This window comes from Mesoplodon mirus (genome assembly GCF_964341445.2).
Source record: "Mesoplodon mirus genome assembly, chromosome: 5".
Taxonomy (NCBI): Eukaryota; Metazoa; Chordata; class Mammalia; order Artiodactyla; family Ziphiidae; genus Mesoplodon; species Mesoplodon mirus.
Genome location: NC_138980.1, coordinates 60294209 through 60314972, shown reverse-complemented (window position 1 = coordinate 60314972; position 20764 = coordinate 60294209). Strand labels below are relative to the sequence as shown.

General features: G+C 39.0%; 1 protein-coding gene across 2 annotated transcripts in view; it reads left to right on the top strand.

The window, feature by feature from the left end:
• Positions 1 to 488: 488 nt before the first annotated feature.
• The window catches only part of STK32A (serine/threonine kinase 32A), a gene marked incomplete at both ends in the record, with an annotated part of 106162 nt that continues 85886 nt past the window's right edge, over positions 489 to 20764 (top strand). For both annotated transcript variants that reach the window (XM_082623385.1, XM_082623386.1), the window contains one exon: positions 489 to 540. In XM_082623385.1, the coding sequence (XP_082479511.1) occupies positions 489 to 540 (52 nt within the window). The remainder of the gene's footprint in view (positions 541 to 20764) is intronic.

Here is a 20764-nt window from a genome sequence, read left to right as displayed (position 1 = left end):
TTATGACTAAAAAAATAAGTTGTTGATCACACATCAAAAAAATGTTTAAAATTAACATATTTTCTCAAAGACATGGAGAGTCACAATAAAATATTTTTTAGTTTATAGTGGTTAAATAAAGTATTGCTGACCTCATTTTAAACTTGCCTTCACTCTCAGAAAAATATTTTGCTTTCGTCCTTTCTTGTAAGTCCAGGTCCACTTCTGATGAGGCCATGTAGTGGGTACTCCCAGATGCTTGATGTTCTCTGTTTTCTCTGAAATTATTATTTTCAAGAACAAAAAAATTCCACTGCAGGGTCACAGATGAGGTTAATTTTCGGCCATCGTCTATAATCAGGGTACCTAGAGTACACCATATCATAAGGATACCATTTCTTTTTCTCTCCTAGATATCTAGCTAAGGTTTCCGGTCCTCTTTTGAGTGAAGCTGAATGTTTCTGCTGGGATAATGTAACTGGAGGATCCGGGTCTGGGCACACTTGACCATGGGAGCCAACACTTCAAGCAAACCACCGGTGTTTGATGAAAATGACGATGGTGAGAAACGTGCGATAATTATATATAAACATAGAGTTTGCAAAATTCAAATATAAGCTCCTTGTTACATAAGTAAACTGTCATGTAAGACCTTAAAAAAAAAAAAAAAAAAAGAACTGCAAGGGTAAGCCTGAGGACCTGGTATGCTAAGAGCTGGATTTTTACCTTCCACTTTCCATGGGACCTTGGACAACTTTTTTTTTTTAATTAGAAAAGTGATATATTAGATTTTTTTTAACTTTTTATTTTATATTGGAGTATAGTTGATTAACAGTGTTCTGATAGTTTCAGGTGTACAGCAAAGTGATTCAGTTATACATATACGTGTAGCTATTCTTTTTCAAATTCTTTTCCCATTTAGGTTGTTACATAATATTTAGCAGAGTTCCCTGTGTTATACAGTAGATCCTTGTTGGTTATCCATTTTAAATATAGCAGTGTATACATGTCAATCCCACACTCCCTAACTATCCCTTTCCCCCTGGTAACCATAAGTTCTTTCTCTACATCTACGAGTCTGTTTCTGTTTTGTAAATAAGTTCATTTGTATAATTTCTTTTTAGACTCCTCATATAAGTGATATCATACAGCTTTCTTAACCACAACTCTACCAATGTCCTTTGTCCAAAGGGAGCTATGGGTTGTCATCTGGTGGATAGAAGAGCTTGAAACAAAATGATTTATTTGTTCTCTGTGCCGCTGCCTTGATAGTTAAAGTTACCCCTATTGCTAGCTGTTATAGAAAAATTCTTATATTATCAAGTTGCATGTGAATGATAATTGATACTCATAATATTATACAGTGGAGCCAGGCAAGCAAGCTGGTGCCTTCTGAGCTTCTGATTAGCATGTTCCAGGGGCCTAGCCAAATTCCACAATGCTAGGTCATAGGAAAAAGGATCAGTTTTATTGGAGAAAAGGGAAACTTTACAGCAGCCTTGTAGGCACATACTGTTTATAGGTTGCCTGGGAAAAAGGTGGCCCTGGGTCCTAGCTAGTAAGTTATCCAGGCCCCCCAGAGGCAGCCCTCACAGTCATTTCCAGGGAGCTCTACTAAATAGACCACAGAGAAAAAGAACAATGAACTGAAATCCAGGAGATCTGAACACTAGTCCTATTACCAGCTACCTGTATGCTCAAGAAGTTTATTTACCTTCAATTTCCTCATCAATCAAGTGAGAGGAGAGGGTAGTAACCTTGAAGGTCTTTTTCAACTCCAAAAGTTTATCATTTTGAGATCCTAAAGGCACTTTGCAAAAATTATGAAGCAGCATCTGAATCATCAAGGAAAGTTTGCTCAAACAGAAACTACAAATAACAGTGGCATAAAGAAGATGGTAGTATTTTTCTTTCTCATGTAACAATCTAGGCATAAGTAATTCAGGTGAGATGTGGCTGCAAAGGGTTAGGGACTCTGGCTCTGACAAGCTGGCTTCCTTTCCTTCCCTTCCCAGCCCTAGAGTGTTACTGTCACCCTCATGCCTCAGGATGGCTCACCACCACATCCACATTCCAGCCAGTGGGAAGGGGAAGAGTGGGGAGACCGAGCCCACTTCTTTTAAGGATATGATCTGCCTCTTGCTTGTCACTTTCACTCACATGCACATGCTTCATTACAAAGGAGACTGGGAAATTTAGTTAGTTATCTTGCGTGGCCATGAACCTTCTAAATACAAGGAGTTGTGTTTTGTTACAAAAGAAGGGGACAATTAGTTATTTGCCATGGCTGGGAGACAAACAGAAGTCTGCTGCAATCTTAATTTTTGAATCTTTGGTTGGACCCTTTAAACAACAAATGTCTTACCGATCAAGATGCCTTATTGCCAGCTATTCACTATCAGTTTAGAGGTGCATCATGACTACCTATACACACAAAAGTCCCCAGATAGCCAAAGCAATCTTGAGAATGAAAAACGGAGCTGGAGGAATCAGGCTCCCTGACTTCAGACTATACTACAAAGCTACAGTAATCAAGACAGTGTGGTACTGGCACAAAAACAGAAAGATAGATCAATGGAACAGGATAGAAAGCCCAGAGATAAACCCACACACATATGGTCACCTTATCTTTGATAAAGGAGGCAGGAATGTACAGTGGAGAAAGGACAGCCTCTTCAATAAGTGGTGCTGGGAAAACTGGACAGGGACATGTAAAAGTATGAAATTAGAACACTCCCTAACACCATACACAAAAATAAGCTCAAAATGGATTAAAGACCTAAATGTAAGGCCAGAAACTATCAAACTCTTAGAGGAAAACATAGGCAGAACACTCTATGACATAAATCACAGCAAGATCCTTTTTGACTCACCTCCTAGAGAAATGGAAATAAAGACAAAAATAAACAAATAGGACCTAATGAAATTTCAAAGCTTTTGCACAGCAAAGGAAACCATAAACAAGACCAAAAGACAACCCTCAGAATGGGAGAAAATATTTGCAAATGAAGCAACTGACAAAGGATTAATCTCCAAAATTTATAAACAGCTCATGCAGCTCAATAACAAAAAAACAAACAACCGAATCCAAAAACGGGCAGAAGACTTAAATAGACATTTCTCCAAAGAAGATATACAGACTGCCAACAAAACATATGAAAGGATGCTCAACATCATTATTAGAGAAATGCAAACCAAAACTACAATGAGATATCACCTCACACCAGTCAGAATGGCCATCATCAAAAAAATCTAGAAACAATAAATGCTGGAGAGGGTGCGGAGAAAAGGGAACACTCTTGCACTGCTGGTGGGAATGTGATTTGGTACAGCCACTATGGAGAACAGTATGGAGGTTCCTTAAAAAACTACAAATAGAACTACCCTATGACCCAGCAATCCCACTACTGGGCATATACCCTGAGAAAACCATAATTCAAAAAGAGTCATGTACCAAAATGTTCACTGCAGCTCTATTTACAATAGCCAGGACATGGAAGCAACCTAAGTGTCCAGCAACAGATGAATGGATAAAGAAGATGTGGCACATATATACAATGGAATATTACTCAGCCATAAAAAAAAGAAATTGAGCTATTTGTAATGAGGTGGATAGACCTAGAGTCTGTCATACAGATTGAAGTAAGTCAGAAAGAGAAAGACAAATACCGTATGCTAACACATATATATGGAATTTAAGAAAAAAAATGTCATGAAGAACCTAGGGGTAAGACAGGAATAAAGACACAGACCTACTAGAGAATGGACTTGAGGATATGGGGAGGGGGAAGGGTAAGCTGTCACAAAGCGAGAGAGAGGCATGGACATATATACACTACCAAACGTAAGGTAGATAGCTAGTGGGAAGCAGCCGCATAGCACAGGGAGATCAGCTCGGTGCTTTGTGACCGCCTGGAGGGGTGGGATAGGGAGGGTAGGAGGGAGGGAGAGGCAAGAGGGAAGAGATATGGGAACATATGTATATGTATAAGTGATTCACTTTGTTACAAAGCAGAAACTAACACACCATTGTAAAGCAATTATACTCCAATAAAGATGTAAAAAAAAACAAAAAACCCAAAATATTCTCATAGGAACCCTGAAATTATATAGTTTGAAAACGGTCTTAAGAAAACTTTTTCCCACTCATATCTGTTGCCTTGCTTTGCTTTATCAAGTTGTAAAGTCAAGGATCTAGAGGCCAGGGATGTTACTTGATTTTTCCATCTCTAAAATGGGAAGGCAAGAAGGCTTAGATTTCATTTGTTTGGTTCCCTGTGCTCTCTACAGATTCAAAACTAATGTGCATGAGGCTGGTCCTCAGAGAACAGAGGAGGTAAGAGAGGCCAGCTTCGTGCTTGTTACTTGCTAGGGGTATGTATTGTTTTAAGGTATTAGGGTAACATGATAATGAGAAAATACACAGATGTCTAAATCTTCAATCCAGCCAGCCCTTGGTCTCATGGAGTGCCCAAGAAAGCAACTGCCCCAAGGGATTATGGCAAATGGGAAATCAGGTAGCACTTTATAAGTACCTTCAAGGGGCTCTGGGAAAACTAGGTTGGAGTGAAGTTAGGCTTAAGGAGCAAGCAAATCTTTCTTAACACCCTCTAGGGTCACCACTTTTTGTGGTCCTGCCCCCCAGGCCAATGAGCTGAGCCTACAGCAGCACCCTTAGAAAGAAGAGCTGAGCCTAACAGTATGTCTGCACTTCCCTGGGGTGAAGCTCTGAGTCCGTTCACACACACAGTTGCAAGGCAGAAGTAGAAAGGCAAATCCGCCTACTATGAGCCCATCACTCTGCTAGATGTCCCTCTGCTAGATATGAGGAACAGAGTAGGAGAGAAGATGGCCCTTCCCCTGCCCTTGTGGAGCTCGTATTCTAATCGTGGGAGGCAAACAATAAACTAGTTCGCAAATACATAAACCAGATAACTTCAGACAGTGTTAAAGTGCCACCAAGGAAATAACTGTGAGTGATCTTATGGAGAGTGACAGGTGATGGTAAGGAGACCACTTCAGATAGGGTGTGGCCAGGGTTGGCCTTTCTGACAAGGTGACATCTGAGGTAAAGCCTGAAAAAGGTGAGGAAGCCACTCATGTAATAACAGATGAACAGTTCAAGCACAGGAAAAAGTCCAAATAATGACAAAATCGGAAATGACCAGTTGCCTATGTCTTCACATTCCGATGAGGATGAGTTTGTATATTATGAAGGGGATATTTTAAAATAAATTTATTTATCTATTTATGGCTGCATTGGGTCTTGGTTGCTGCGTGCGGGCTTTCTCTAGTTGTGGCGAGTGGGGGCTACTCTTCGTTGTGGTGCGCGGGCTTCTCACTGCGGTGGCCTCTCCCGTTGCGGAGCATGGGCTCCAGGCGCACGGGCTTCAGTAGTTGTGGCACGCGGGCTCAGTAGTTGTGGCTCGCGGGCTCAGTAGTTGTGGCTCGCAGGCTCTATAGCGCAGGCTCAATAGTTGTGGCTCACGGGCTCAGTAGTTGCTGCACATGGGCTCAGTAGTTGTGGCATGCAGGCTCAGTAGTTGTGGCTCGCGGGCTCTAGAGTGCAGACTCAGTAGTTGTGGGGCATGGGCTTAGTTGCTCTGAGTCATGTGGGGTCTTCCCGGACCAGGGGTCATACCCCAGTCCCCTGCATTGGCAGGTGGACTCCCAACCACTGTGCCACCAGGGAAGTCCTGAAAGGAATCGCATTTAATTGCCGTATTAACTTGTTTACAAGATCATCGAGTTTTGGGGAGGAAAAGTATGAAATTCTGGTTATTTACTTTTTATTAATCAGTAAATCCTATAAAGGTGATTTGGCTCCTTTCATAGGTCTGGATTGAGCACAAGGTAAAACTTTGATAGCTGTGAGGCTTCTGACCAAGAAACAACAACAAAAAGCACTGGCTAATCCAAGAACATTAATACCTATATCATTTTTTATCTATTTTTATATAAATAATCAAATGGGGCCAGAATCTAGGGCACTTAAATGAACCAATTTAATTCTTTTTAATATATTGCTGAAAAGAATCCCAAAATGTGATGGAAAAGTATCTAATATTTCCTTCAAAGTGTTTACTATTCCCAATATATAGATTTGAGGAGAAAATGTGTACCCATTTTCCCAAGTAATATTTCAAGATTTCTTTCTCATGGAAAAAATGTTTTGGTTCACTTTGAAGGTAATTAAGGAATAAGATGTTAGTGGATGGCCCTTGAGATAAGCTGTTCTTGCTGGAATTCATCCTGACACTTTGTGTTTCATGCTGTTCCATCTGATACTGATCCTGAGATCATTCTGTTAGTTAGTTATGTTGATCTTTATTTAGTGAAAACAAAGTATAAGCTTTACAGCTGCTGTGGAAGAGCAGAAGGCTTGCTTATTTAATTACTGTTAAGTGATTTTTTACCAAGTAGACCTCACATGATACTGTTGTTTTCTTTTGTGGCTTAGGGCAAACCCAAGTCCTAGTTACATTTTTTATTGTGGTATAATACATAATGAAGTGTACCATTTTAATGATTTTTAAGTGTACAGTTCAGTGGCATTGAGTATATTCATATTTGGGGACAACCATCACCACCACCATAGAACTTTTTAATCTTCCCAAACTGAAATTTTGTGCCCATTAAACAGTAACTCCCCATTCCCTCTTCCCTGCAGCCCCTGACAACCACCATTCTACTCTGTCTCTATGATTTTAACTATTCTAGGTACCTTATATAAGTGGAATCATGTAAGTATTTGTCCTTTTGTGTCTGGTTTATTTCAGTTATCAAAGTTCATCTATACTGTAGCATGTATCAGAATTTCATTCCTTTTTAAGGCTGAATAATACTCTACTGTATACAGATACCACATTTTGTTTATTCTCTCATTCATCAGTGAACATTAGGTTGTTTCTACGTTTTGGCTACCATAAATAATGCTGCTGTGCAGGGAGATCAGCTCGGTGCTTTGTGACCGCCTGGAGGGGTGGGATAGGGAGGGCGGGAGGGAGACGCAAAAGAGAGGGGATATGGGAACATATGTATATGTATAACTGATTAAATTTGTTAAATAAAAAAAAAATTCTATGAAATAATGCTGCTGTGAACACGGGTGTACAAGTATCTGTTCAAGTCCCTGTTTTCAACTGGTACATCCTTAGAAACAAAATTGCTGGATCATATGATAATTCTTCAATTTTTTGAGGAACCACCCAGCACAATGTCTTCCACCTAATTATGTTTTGTGTTTTAGTAGTGGGAGACCACCTGACCTAACAGGCCAGGGCTCTGGTAGTGGAAACCCATACACAGTTTCAAATCTCAGCTGTGCCACAGACTAGCAATCTGTGTATTTCTATGAGAAAAAGCAAAGGGGATATAGCCTGATCAACCATCAAACACTAGAGTCAACTAACTATAAAGTGTTCTAAAGGGATTTGAAATACAATAGAAAAAAGTCCCCAAATCTGAATAATTACTAGTGAATTAATTTGAAAAAAACCAAACAAACCCTTCGATTGTACAAGTTATCAAGCTTCTGTAAGCTCAGTTTCTTCATATATAAAATGCAAGTTAATTGGGCATACTTCACTGGGTCATTGTGAGGATAGAATAAAATAATGCAGATAAAACAGTTAGCAAAGTGTCTCATATAAAGTAACCACCCAATTAATGCTAGTTATAATATTATTTATCAGTGCCAGAGTCTCTGAGCATGAACTCTTTGAAGTATTTCAACTTCTAAAAGGAACAAAATCGATTACATGCAACTGTGTAGATGCCATAGTTAATATGACCTATTCACACTTCTATCAACAGAGCTGAATTGCCAGATGGCAGATTGTATGGATTCTGTGAAAACCTATATAAGTCCTCTGAAAAGAAGCCAAATTATTAACTTCACAAAAACATAATCCCATCTGTTTTTTCTGTGATCCCCCCTGGGGTGATTGTATTTTCATTTAAGGCAAAATCAAGAACTCCTTGGGCTGAAAAATCGATAAACTTACTTTTTCTGATTTAAGCCCAAAGCAGATTATTTAAGTAATCCCATTTGATTATTTAAGTAATCTCAAGTAAGACACAGTGACAGTTGTCCCCCAGACCCAACTATCGTGTGGATACTATGAGAAATAATGATACAGAAAAGCATCCTAAGTTTTCTGAAAGAAAAGAAGTACAGGTGATACTCGTTTTTAATGTTTATAGCTTGTTCATTATATCTGCTTTATTTCCTCTCTCTGAATGCAGTGCTTTTTGTTTTGTTTGGGTTTTTTTTTCTTTTGCTTGTTTGATTAAAAAATTAACATTTTTAAAGTCCAATCATTGAGGTTTTCAGTCTGATTTAGAGAAAGAAATTCTTTAGTACGGGAAAAAGTGGACTTGGTTATAATTCACAGTCTGGGCAACAGAAGAGGATCTTGCAATCATTTTAAGTAGTATGTGTTTCCAAGCATATACAAAGAATGTAGAGGTGATAGAGTTGGTTTAGTTAAACCAAGAGACAACTTTCTTCTGGAGTGCTGTAGCTTAGAACAGTTGGCCTTAGGTTCAAATGCCTCTACAAAGAGTACATCAATGCCCTGAGTTTGCAAAGAGAGCTCAATTATTGCATTGTTCTTCAGACTTGCTGAAAACCCAATGTTCCACTTTCATTTGGCAACACTTGTCTCCTAGGATATGTGATCGCTTCCAGTTTTCCTACATCTTCTTTGGTGAGGGAGGCACTGGGTCCTTCAAAAAAGTTGGGCCAAAAAAATTGGCCACAGATTTGCAATCCAAAAGAAATGGGAGGTTACTGAATTGATTCCAGCCACGGAAGTACTCTGAGACTCTTCTTTGTTGTTTTAATGTCCATGCATTGCATATTTGTACCCAGTGGGGTAGGCAAATGAATTTCAGACTTTCCCCTCTCAAACTTGAGTTATGTTGTCTGTTATTATTTACTATTTTGTGTTAAAATGATTGGGAAAGTAAAATGAAAACTTCCCTAGTAAGAATTGGCTTTTTTTTTTTTTAATTTATTTGTTTATTTTTGGCTGCGTTGGGTCTCCGTTGCTACGCACGGGTTTTCTCTAGTTGCAGAGAGGAGCTACTCTTCATTGCGGTGCACAGGCTTCTCATTGTGGTGGCTTCTCCTGTTGCAGAGCACGGGCTCTAGGCGCGCAGGCTTCAGTAGTTGTGGCTCACAGGCTCTAGAGCACAGGCTCAGCAGTTGCGGCGAACGGGCTTAGTTGCTCCGTAGCATGTGGGATCTTCCCAGATCAGGACTTGAACCCGTGTCCGTTGCATTCGCAGGCGGATTCTTAACCACTGTGCCACCGGGGAAGCCCGAGAATCAGGCTCCTAAAACCATTATGTTATCTTGGACGGTCTACTCTTTAGTTAAGGTGTTTGTCATAAATCTCAGATCCACTAGTGTATAGTAACAAACACTTTTAACTTGGGAGGGCTCTAATTTCCCATATCCCAAGCGATTGGAGGAATCTAGGAGAAACAGAGTAGATGGCCAAGAAAACAGACATCAAAGACGGAGCTAGTGCTTCCGTTTTGCATGCTTCCTGATACATGTTTAGGAGAATCTACTCAAACAAATTTAGGAAACTTACATCCTGCCCTTGGAGATTCACAATGCTTATCAGCATAATAAAGGCTCTGAAATGTGCAACAATATTGAAATCTCGGTACTCTGATATTTTTCAAACTTATTTCAAAATTAAATCACTTTTGCAGAAAACGTTTTAATACCTTGTGGCAAATAATTCTCTGTGGACCTCAAATTGGGAAACAAAAGGTCATGATCAGGAACACTCTTTTTCTATTGGAAACGTCATTTCTTCCCATTTATCCCCCCCTTCCTCCCCTCCCTGGTTTAACAGCTACAGCTTCTGATTTGCAGAATCTCTACAGCTGAAGAGCGATTATGTTCTTCTCTAAGGTCTCCTCACCCCAACTTTTTCAGGCAACACAATTCTTGTTTACTCAGGTTAATGAGTAAAACACAAGGTAGCTCTGTTTAATGGTGGGATGCTTCTAGTCCAAGTGGGAATTAGATTGGGAGATAATTCACTTCTTTACTGTTCTTTAAATAAAGAACATTTTAGTTCAAAGAGTGTCTTATGAACAAATTATGGTGATGTATTTGCCGATGATTAAACACTCATGCTATACTAACTTTTTATCCTATCCAGAGCTATAGACATTTTTTTCATTTTCATCTTGAAACTAACCTAGGTTGAAAAACAAAATCTGTAAGCTGGCGCCAATATTCAGCAACTACTTCAATGAGAACGGGAGTGAAGGCCTTCAGAGAATCTGACTTCTGCTGTATGGCCTTGCCAGTGTCAACTTAATTACAGTGACCAGCATTACCCATCACTTTACCAATTTAGGTCCTATGAATTATATGGGGATTTCAACTATGCATTGCTATGGGACCATTTGTGGAAATTTTATTTGGAAACACACATACACAATGCCAATGATGGAATTATATTCCTGTTAAAATAGGACGCTGAGCACAATTTATATGGTTGAAAGGACTGAGAAACCTATGGGTATAGATTTTGAATTCAAAAAACTGGCAGAGGCTTTTTTTTTTTCTCCTGAACTATTTCTTCTTTCCTTCCTGGAGGCATATTTACAGTACAATAAGTAATATTCACCTTGTTTTACACTTGAGTAACCTATGTTTTTTGTTATTTCTGAGAACAGTTGAATGTAGGGGTTGGCGTGCTTTTTCTGTGATGGGCCAGATAGTAAATATTTTATGTTCTGCTGTTCAGTCTCTGTCACAACGACTCAACTCTGCTGTTGTGGCATGAAGGCACCCAGAGATAATGTGGAAACTAACGAACATGGCTCTATTCCACTAACACTTTATTTGTGGACACTGAAATTTGAATTTCACATTATTTTCACTTGTCACAAAATATTTTTATTTTCCAAGCATTTTGAAGTATGAAAGCCATTCCTAGCTTATGAGCCATATAAAAATAGATGGTGGGTTGGATCTGGCCCATGCGCCATACTGTACTAACCTTTGCTGTAAAGCATCCTGCAGACATTTCTTTACATGTGCCAGGGGCTCATCTGATATCCATTCATAACCCTCTAGCTGTAACTGAGGGACTGGGCAAGGAGACTGACATCTGTTCTCTATAGATGCTTAACAAAGGCAGTCTTCACCAACTCCCTTTTGGTTCATTAGACTGAGTCAGTGGAAGTACTTGAACCGAGAAATCTACTGTTTTAGAGAATAAAATATATCATTTTTGTGATATATATTATTTGGTAACCACATAGACTGGATTCAGTTAAATGGGTACAACCTAGAATTCATTTGAAATATCATTAGATATTTTCAAACTTATTTCAAAATTAAATCACTTTTGCGGAAAACGTTTTAATACCTTGTGGCAAATAATTCTCTGTGGACCTCAAATTGGGAAACAAAAGGTCATGATCAGGAACACTCTTTTTCTAAATATCATTAGAGTTTTTTTCCTACTGGGGCATTTATTTAGTCAACTGAGAGGCATCCAACAGTTGGGGGTATTGATCCCCCATCCTGCCCCACTGTTCTACTTCCTGATTTGTTCTAAAGACAGAGCCAGTGTAATTCTGACTTCTGAGCAAACTCATGAACTGGGGTCCAGGCAGCAGAAAAAGAAGCTGTTGGTTCCCACTGCTTGGTCTTGGCACCAAGAATGTGACTTGATCCCAAGCTCCTTTTGTTTTTCCATCAGTGCCTAGCACAGTCCTGGGCACAGAGATGCTCAAAGAATATTGGTTGATTTGACTTGCTAGTAAAGCTATGGCTTCTGGAGGAGTGAGTTGAACTTCTTTTCTCCTTGTTGTGACTGTCCTGAAAGGGTGTAAATAGTTTTTTTGCTAACTGCCTCCATTTGGGAATATAACATCATGACTAAACATTCACCTAATTAATGGAAAACTGGTAAAATCCACCAAAAGAACTATTTTTAACCAACACTTCAATTTTTTTCGGTCCTTTTATTCCCTTTTTGGCAGATCATGTAGTGTCCATTCTTAAAAATAAATGGGCAAAAGCAGGAGGTATATGGAAGGTATGATGAGGTATATGGAAGACTAATTTAATGTGGGTACCTTCCAGTTGCCATAGTGAGAGATACATTTACTTCTGTTTGAAGATCATGTAGCAGTGACAAAGGCAATATTCTTTGACTCCTGCTGTTAATTATCCTTCAGTTCCTGCGGTTTTCATCCATGTCCTTGCTTAGGATAGTTGTTGGTTATGAGATTGGTAGGGTGGAAAATGGCAGTTCAGAGAATGGCAGTTCTTGACACTTTGGGGCTCAAAGAATGAGTAAATCAATCCTTGAGGTGTTTAAGATATAAATCTAGTGCCTTCAGAGAAATCTGAAGCTATCACCATTCAAATGGAGACTTTCTTTTTTAATTGCCTAGCTCATTAAGAAGTCTTTTGATAATAGGTCATGGTAAGACATTCCTTTGGAGCTACGCTACCCATTTTATTAAAAAATTTTTTTTTAATTTTTAATTGAAGTATAGTTAATTTACAATGTTATGTGGAGGTACCAATTTTAAATGATGACATGCTAGGAAATAAACATGAGGAAAAATATCTTTAAAATGTTTCCTCCTAAGCTATTCCATACTCTGTTAAACTTTGGTGATGGTACTTCCTCCATTTAATAAGTATTGATTATGCATGTGCTACATGCCCAACATGGTTGTAGGCAATGTAGATACCATAGTCAACAGGATGGGCCCAGTGTCTGCCTTCATAGAGGGTATATTCTTGGTACTGTTCATTCTGTGTCATGTCCCAACATAATTTTGCCTAATGTTTTGGCAAGAAAAGCATTGATTGTTCTGGGCTGATACCACAGTGACTCATCCAGTAACAATAGCGAAAACAGTAATAACGATACTTTTATTGAGTTCTAACTAAAAACTCTTGATAAGCACCTTTGATATGCCTTATTTCACCTAGTCCTCCTAATAACCTTAGAAGGGATACTAAATGCAATCAGTTTTACAGAGGAGGAAATTTAAACTCAGAGAAGTTAACTAATTTAAAGTCCATAGCTAGTAAGCAGTGCAGCCAAAACCCAAACCCAGAATTTCATGCTCATAACCACCATATTGTATTGCAAAACTTCCAGGACTCTTCTGTACTATTAAAATCACCAAACTTGGAGCCACACATAGTCGGTTTCAAGTCCAAGCACCACCCCTGGGAGATTTAACTTTTTTGGGTCTCTGTAACTCATCCACAAAGTAGCAATAATATGATAACCTTGGGCTTCCCTGGTGGCGCAGTGGTTGGGCGTCCGCCTGCCGATGCAGGGGACATGGGTTCGTGCCCCATTCCGGGAGGATCCCGCATGCCGCGGAGCGGCTGGGCCCGTGAGCCGTGGCCGCTGAGCCTGCGTGTCTGGAGCCTGTGCTCCACAACAGGAGAGGCCACAACAGTGAGAGGCCCGCGTACAGCAAAAAAAAAAAAAAAAAGACAACCTTATAGTGTTTTGGTAAGGATTCATTAGGATAATGTATATAAAGCACTGGATCAGTGCCTATACAATGGGTGTACATAATAGATAATGAGTATAATTATCAACTTTGACCTAAGATGTGGCACAGTGCAAGCAACAGAGGCCTATTAATTACTTATAGGCGCCATTATTAATTTGCTTCCAATTCATGGGGTTGGGGGCAGAGGTAGAAGGGGAGGTCTGAGGCCTTGGAAATCAAATTCAGTAAACTATTTATTGAGAGCCTCTTCACACTAGGGTTTGAGTCGCTCAGTAAGTACATCCTCCCTGCCCTCCACTGCTTGGTCACCTGTTCAACTCTCACCCTTTCTGCGAGGCCCAAATGAAATGCTGCCCTTCCCTGAAGCTCTTTTCATCTTCTATAGCAGGAAGAAATTTCTCCCACCTTAGAACTCCCATTGTGTTTAGTGGACAAAACAGTGGTTCGTAAATAAAGCCCTGCAGACTGGTTCCGGGAAGTTTCCATCAAAATCCCCCAGGAAGTGGATTAAAATACAGATTCTTAGGTCCAGCCTCCAGAGTCTGATTCAGATGAGGCCCATGTATCTGCATCTTTAAAACAATGTTTTGTGTGTTTTTGGTGGGCAGACATATTTGGGAATCACTGTAGGACAACATGAGGCTCTCAGTACATACGCATTCCTTTACATTGCAGTTATTTATGTGTATGTTTCAGTTCTTTTCCTTGGAGATTATCTTTCTGATACTCCAATTCAATGTAGGGATAAAAATAAGAAAAAATAGAAAGAGGAAGTCCCTTGTAACATTTTTCTCAGATCCTAATCATCTCCTCTAAGATGTTTTACTGCATTCCCTGGACAGCTGTTCCGGCTGTATGTTCCCATGACACTCTGATTTTCTCCCTACAGCAGTGGAGCTTGTATTAGTTGGAACTTGAATGAGTTTTGCTAAAAACGTAAAAATCTAAAAATTATTGGAAGAATATCAGGGTGCCTGCAGAGTAATCAAGATAGGCCCTATCTGAATAGAAAGCTGCACACTTTAATGCTGTCAGGGATCCCTTTTTATCTTGCAAGTCCACTTTATTCCATGTGTTGGTTACATTTCCTGGGACCTACTGACCTGCTTTTTCTCCATTTGGCCAGTTCTGTTCTCATGTTCAGAAAGCTTTGTGATAGCGGGGAAGCATGCATTTCCAGATCAGAAAACCCTGCATGTAAAGTATGTAGATTGGAATGGCTCAGGTCACAGTCCCACTCCCAGACCAGGGCTTCTGGAAATACAGCTGACCTTTGAATAACAATTGTGTGGTCCACTAATTTTTTTTCAATAAATACGTACTACGGTAACTACAGTAGTACACGATCTACCTTGGATTAAATCAGCAGATACAAAACCACAGATATGGAGGAACCTCAGATTTGGAAGGCTGACTATAAATTACATGTGGATTTTTGCTGAGAGCAGGGCTGGCACCCCTAACCCCCTACATTGTTCAAGGATCAACTGTATAAAGTAAATAATTCAATTTTTTTTCACTTGTCAGATAAAGGACAGTTGATGTGATAGTGCTGGCAGGCAGGGAGATGGACAAAATGTCACTCTTACACGTTGCTGGAAGGAGATTGGGTGCAACATCTTTGGAGGGCTGTTGACAATATCCATTAAATTGGAAAATCCACATAATCTTTGTCCCAGTAGTTCTACTTTTATAAAGTTAGCCTACAACACATGTACATAAGCTGATCAAGGATGTTTATGGTAGTATTGTAGGAAATAGCAGATAATTAAATCGTCTTTGAAATCCATCAACAGGCTAAATATTTTATGGTATATTTATGCAATGAAGTATAAAGGAGGCATCTAAAATACTTAGATATAGAGCTATATGTAATGGTAGGAAAGTACAGAAACAGTATAATTATGTAGAAAGGGCTTATAGTCTCTGTTCCTACAGGAATGCTAGTACCTTGCTATTGCTGTCAAAAGGGAATACATATAATATGCAGGAAAAAATCTCTTAAAGGATACAGAAGAAATGGTTAATAGTGGTTGCTTTCTAGGAATAGAAGTAAAATTTTGCAATGGGAAGAAGACTTAATTTTCTCTGAATAATTGTACTTTTTTTTTTTTTATCATTTGTAACTTTTAGCTTTCAGTGGGCCAGACATTATACTTCTGGTTTATAGCATCTCATCTTCAAAACCACTGGCGAGTCAACTTTAATTAGCTCTGTTCTACAGATGGGGACCTTGTGATTTGAAAAGATGGAGTAACTTATCTAGGGTCCCACTGCTGGTGTCCTTGTTCTCTCATCAATAGAAAGGTTTACAGAAATATCAAGGAGTGCGGTTCTCAATAATCTCATGTATGTTCATGATTCCATACTTAGGAAGGCTGAAACATTTTTAAAGAAAAAATAAAATATTTTTACCTCAAAAGTAGAAAAAAGAATGGATTTTCTGCTTTACTTTCTAGAATGCTCTTCTCCCAAATTTCAAGTGTCAGGGTGATATAACAAAGACTAAAAAGTGTTTCCCCTTTTCTTTCCTTCAACACTGTTTATTGACCAGAATGTTTAGACTGGGGAGATGGTAAGAGAAGTAGAACAAAGGAAATAAAGAGCATCAGGCCTGAATCCCACCATCAGTATGCTTCTGCTTAGGGAAAGACTTGGGAAAGCCTGACTGTGATTCTAGAAGGATAGACAAAGAAGTTCCACCTTGCTTCTCCTGATTCTACCTCTGGAATGGGTGGACACACAGCAAGAATAACCATAAGACAGCTATAGAGATTAAAAATGTGGGTGCAGGATCAGAAAGGTGTATATGAATTTACATGAAGGTGGATTTATTCTATCTGTTCCTCCACTCAAGTGTTGGGTGTGGCTTTGTGACACCAGTCAACTGCTGTCCCCTCAGTTGGTCTTATTGTCCATGTGACTTATAAATTCAAGCCTACCAAAGAGCTGAGTGTGATTTTAGTGCTTAAGCATTTGTTTTTCATACAATAGCCCCTAAATGAAATTCCTTGGGTGCTCATACAAGGAAAACAAAACTGGATTGGACTTCGACAGACTGTCTTGGTCTTCAAATGGGGTACCTTCTCCGAGGATTTACATGTGTAGTTTTGACTGAATAGGTTTTGCCTTACTTTCTGACTTACGAACCTAACCCCAAGATGAGTGAGTCACAATACTAGTTATAATCATGGCCAATTATTTAATCTCTCTGAGGCTGAACATGCCTATCTGTAAAAGCTGTCAGGTTATTGAGAGAATACAATGAGACATACAAAGGAAACATACATAGACAGACCTCTAATGCGTATAGAATTTCCGTGTCTGGTTGATTAGTGGAGAATGTGCACCTATCCAAAAGAAAAACTCTCAAGTAAGTCCTTTTAAGATACTTAGTTTTAAAAATAAATAAAAATATTCCATGGGATATCATAACGTTAGGATCTGTTCAGCTTTGTCTATTAACCTGATATACCTCCAGGAAGCCTTAAGAATACTGTATGTACTGACATGATGGTTGCTAAGACTGGGGTGAGAAGACCTGTGTGAAAGCAAGACTCCGGGGCAGAGAGGAAGGTGCCGGAAGTTGAGCTGCTATTGCCTGTTTGTTTCCCCGCAGGCCACATTCCCTGGCCCAGCCCTATCAGTGTAAGTGAGAACCAGATTCTGTCTCTCCCTACACTCAACCATGACCTTCAAAACCCCACAAAGACCCAGGGTCTAACAGGGTCTCCAGGAGACCCTTTTTATCTTCTTGGCACCAGAGCTTCTCCAGGAACCAGAAGGAAAGTTTTAGAACATGATCCAAGGACAAGACACAAGAAGAAGCCACAACAAAGGTTAACTTTGCTTCAGAGATTGAAGAAAACACTGCTGCAAGGCCACCACACCACAGACTGCAAAGCCCAGATGCGTAGAAATGACACTGACAGCTGCCACTTCCGTGTTGCCTGCTAATATCCATGTGTCCTGAGAGCAGCTTGCCATGGTATTTGCTGGGGGCTCTGAATCAGCCTATTCCCTAAGCAGTAGTAGTGGTACTAGTGAAAGTAGCTCGTTCCAGTTCATATTCTAAGTACTTTACATATGTTAACTCATTTCAGTTTGCTATAAACCCTACGATGTATATATTATTTTGATCCCTATTTTATCAGTGAAGATACAGAGCATGGAAATAAATCGACAGGAAAAAGAAAAAATTGCCAGGATTACACAAGTATTCATTGTAGGAGCTGGAATTTGAACTCAGGTAGTCTGCCTCCACAGACTGTGCTCTTAATCTCAGGGGCTGGGAAATGTTTTGTAAAGGGCCAGCTAGTAAATATTATGGCATCGAGTTTCATATGGTCTCTACTGCATATGCTTTATTGTTTTTTTAAAATCCTTTAAAAATGTAAAACCAATCTTAGCTCACAGGAGGCACAAATACAAGCAGCAGGCCCATTTTGGCTGTGGGCCATAGGTAATCTGCTGGTTAATACTGCACGGGTTGATCAAAGGTTTAAGCACACGGTGGGTGTGCTATTGCATACTCCCCTTAGGCAAATCCTATGTGCCTGTAACATAATTGGTTTTCTGTTGACAAAATAATCCACAGTTCTGACTTCATCTCTCTCTCTCATTTTGTCTGAATTGATGAGGTTTGGTTGCCTTTTCCAGACTAGTGTTGCTGTTGTTGGACATTTAAGAAGGGACCGTAAGGATGGAATAAGAGCTTATTTTTCAGTCACTTTCAGTGTGTCATCGGCTTTCTCTCCAGGATGTATTATTATACAGGGAAGTGACCTTAGGCACTATGGCATTGGACTGGAGTTGGATCTTTCTCTGACTGACTAGAAACAAAGGCATAAATAAGATGTAGTATCTCTAAAACCTTAAGGTTGCCACTTTTCTGGGACCTAACCTGACATTAATTAAGGCAGTTCTGCTAGTAGAAATTTATCAGCAACCTGGCATCTAATCCTTTATCATTTTCATTAAAGCTTAAAATGGCTTATAAAGAGACATGGTTTGTGAAATGGATTGATACTGCAATGGAACGTCCTGCTTCCTAGGCACCTGCTATATACTTGGAGATTCAATACATCATCACAGCATTGTAGGCTAGGCTGCTAGTGAAGTAACCACTGTGAGTTATTGGATTTGCTAAAAATGAAATAAATCTTGGTTATTTGTTTTTTTAACACTTCCATAGTACATAATGCATAACTCAGCCTCATGTGATGAGTGTGAGGAAATCATTGCATTGGTTATTTCAGTTTGAAACTTAAGAAAAAACTTATAAAAGTGTTTTTCAAGTTATTTTGACCACAACTCATAGTAAAATATAGACTAAAAAAAATTCTCATGATACAGTACGCGTCTATCTACACACGGATGTAAACTGAAACAAAAGTTTCAGAGTCAATACTACTCTAACTGCATTTGAGACATTTCTGATATTTTATTATCTCTTCTATTCCATTAAATTTTTTAATGTTCTTTATTACAACTAAATTTATTTCATAACTTATTAATAGGTCTTGACTCAGTTTAAAAAACACTTCCCTAGAAGACCCACATTCTCACACTGCTCTGGTTTACAAGAAGCAATTGTTTGGGGGTTCTTCTGTATCTTTACAGCTTACTTTATTTGTTGAGAACCAGATTTATGTGAGATTTACGTGTAAATCACTGTACCAGGCTCTATGGGAAGTGCAAAGAGATGCCTTCAACTACCTCAAGCCAGGAATTTTCTGAGTTGCCAGGAAAACACAGGTGAACAAAGCAAAATATAATCTCTGCCCTCATAGAGTTTATGATCTAGTGAATGAAAGAAACTCAGAACTCAAGGAGTTTGGGAAGACAACATAGTCAAGTGAATGACTTAAGTAAGTAAACTGTTTTATTAGCATTTTTCCGGATAAAAAGTGTTTCTTTATCTAGCAGGGTCAGTCCCATTTTTACAGATGAGAAAATGGAGACTCAGAATCTGTCATTTAGGCTTAAAGACTTAAATATAAGACATGACACCATAAAACTCCTAGAATAGAACATAGGCAAAACATTCTCTGACATAAATTGTACCAATGTTTTCTTAGGTCAGTCTCCCAAAGCAATAGAAATAAAAGCAAAAATAAACAAATGGGACCTAATAAAATTTATAAGCCTTTGCACAGCAAAGGAAACCATAAACAAAAAGACAACCTATGGACTGGGAGAAAATATTTGCAAATGATGCGACAGACAAGGGCTTAATTTCCAAAATATACAAACAGCTCATACAACTCAACAACAAAAAAACCAAACAACCCAATCGAAAAATGGGCAGAAAACCTAAATAGACATTTCTCCAAAGAAGAAATACAGATGGCGAATAGGCACATGAAAAGATGCTGAACATCACTAATTATTAGAAAAATGCAAATCAAATCTGCAGTGAGGTACCACCTCACACCAGGCAGAAAGGACATCATTACAAATGCTGGAGAGGGTGTGGAGAAAAGGGAACCCTCTTACACTGTTGGTGGGAATGTAAAGTGGTGCAGCCACTATGGAGAACAGTATGGGGGTTCCTCAAAAAACTAAAAATAGAGTTGCATATGATCCAGCAATCCCAGTCCTGGGCATATAGCCAGACAAAACTATAATTCAAAAAGATACGTGCACCCCTATGTTCATAGCCGCATTATTTACAATAGCCAAGACATGGAAGCAACCTAAATGTCCATCGACAGAGGAATGGATAAAGAAGATGTGGTATATATACAATGGAATATTACTCAGACATAAAAAAGAATGAAATAATGCCATTTGCAGCAACATGGATGGACCTAGAGATTATCATACTAAGTGAAGTAAGCCAGACAAAGACAAATATCATATGATATCACTTACATGTGGAATCTAAAAAAAATGATACAAATGAACTTATCTACGAGATAGAAAAGACTCAGTTCTAGAGAACAGACTTGTGGTTGCCAAGGGGAAGGGGTGAGTGGGGGAGGGAAGGACTGGGGGTTTGGGATTAGCAGATACAAACTATTATATACAGGATGGGTAAACAACAAGGTCCTACTGTAGAGCACAGGGAACTGTATTCAATATCCTGTGATAAACCATAATGGAAAAGAATATGAAAAAGAATATACATGAAATATACAAAGAATATACATGAAACTGAATCAGAAATTAACAGAAGAAATTAACACAACAGAAATTAACACAACATTGTAAATCAACTATACTTCAATAAAATTAGAAAAAAGAA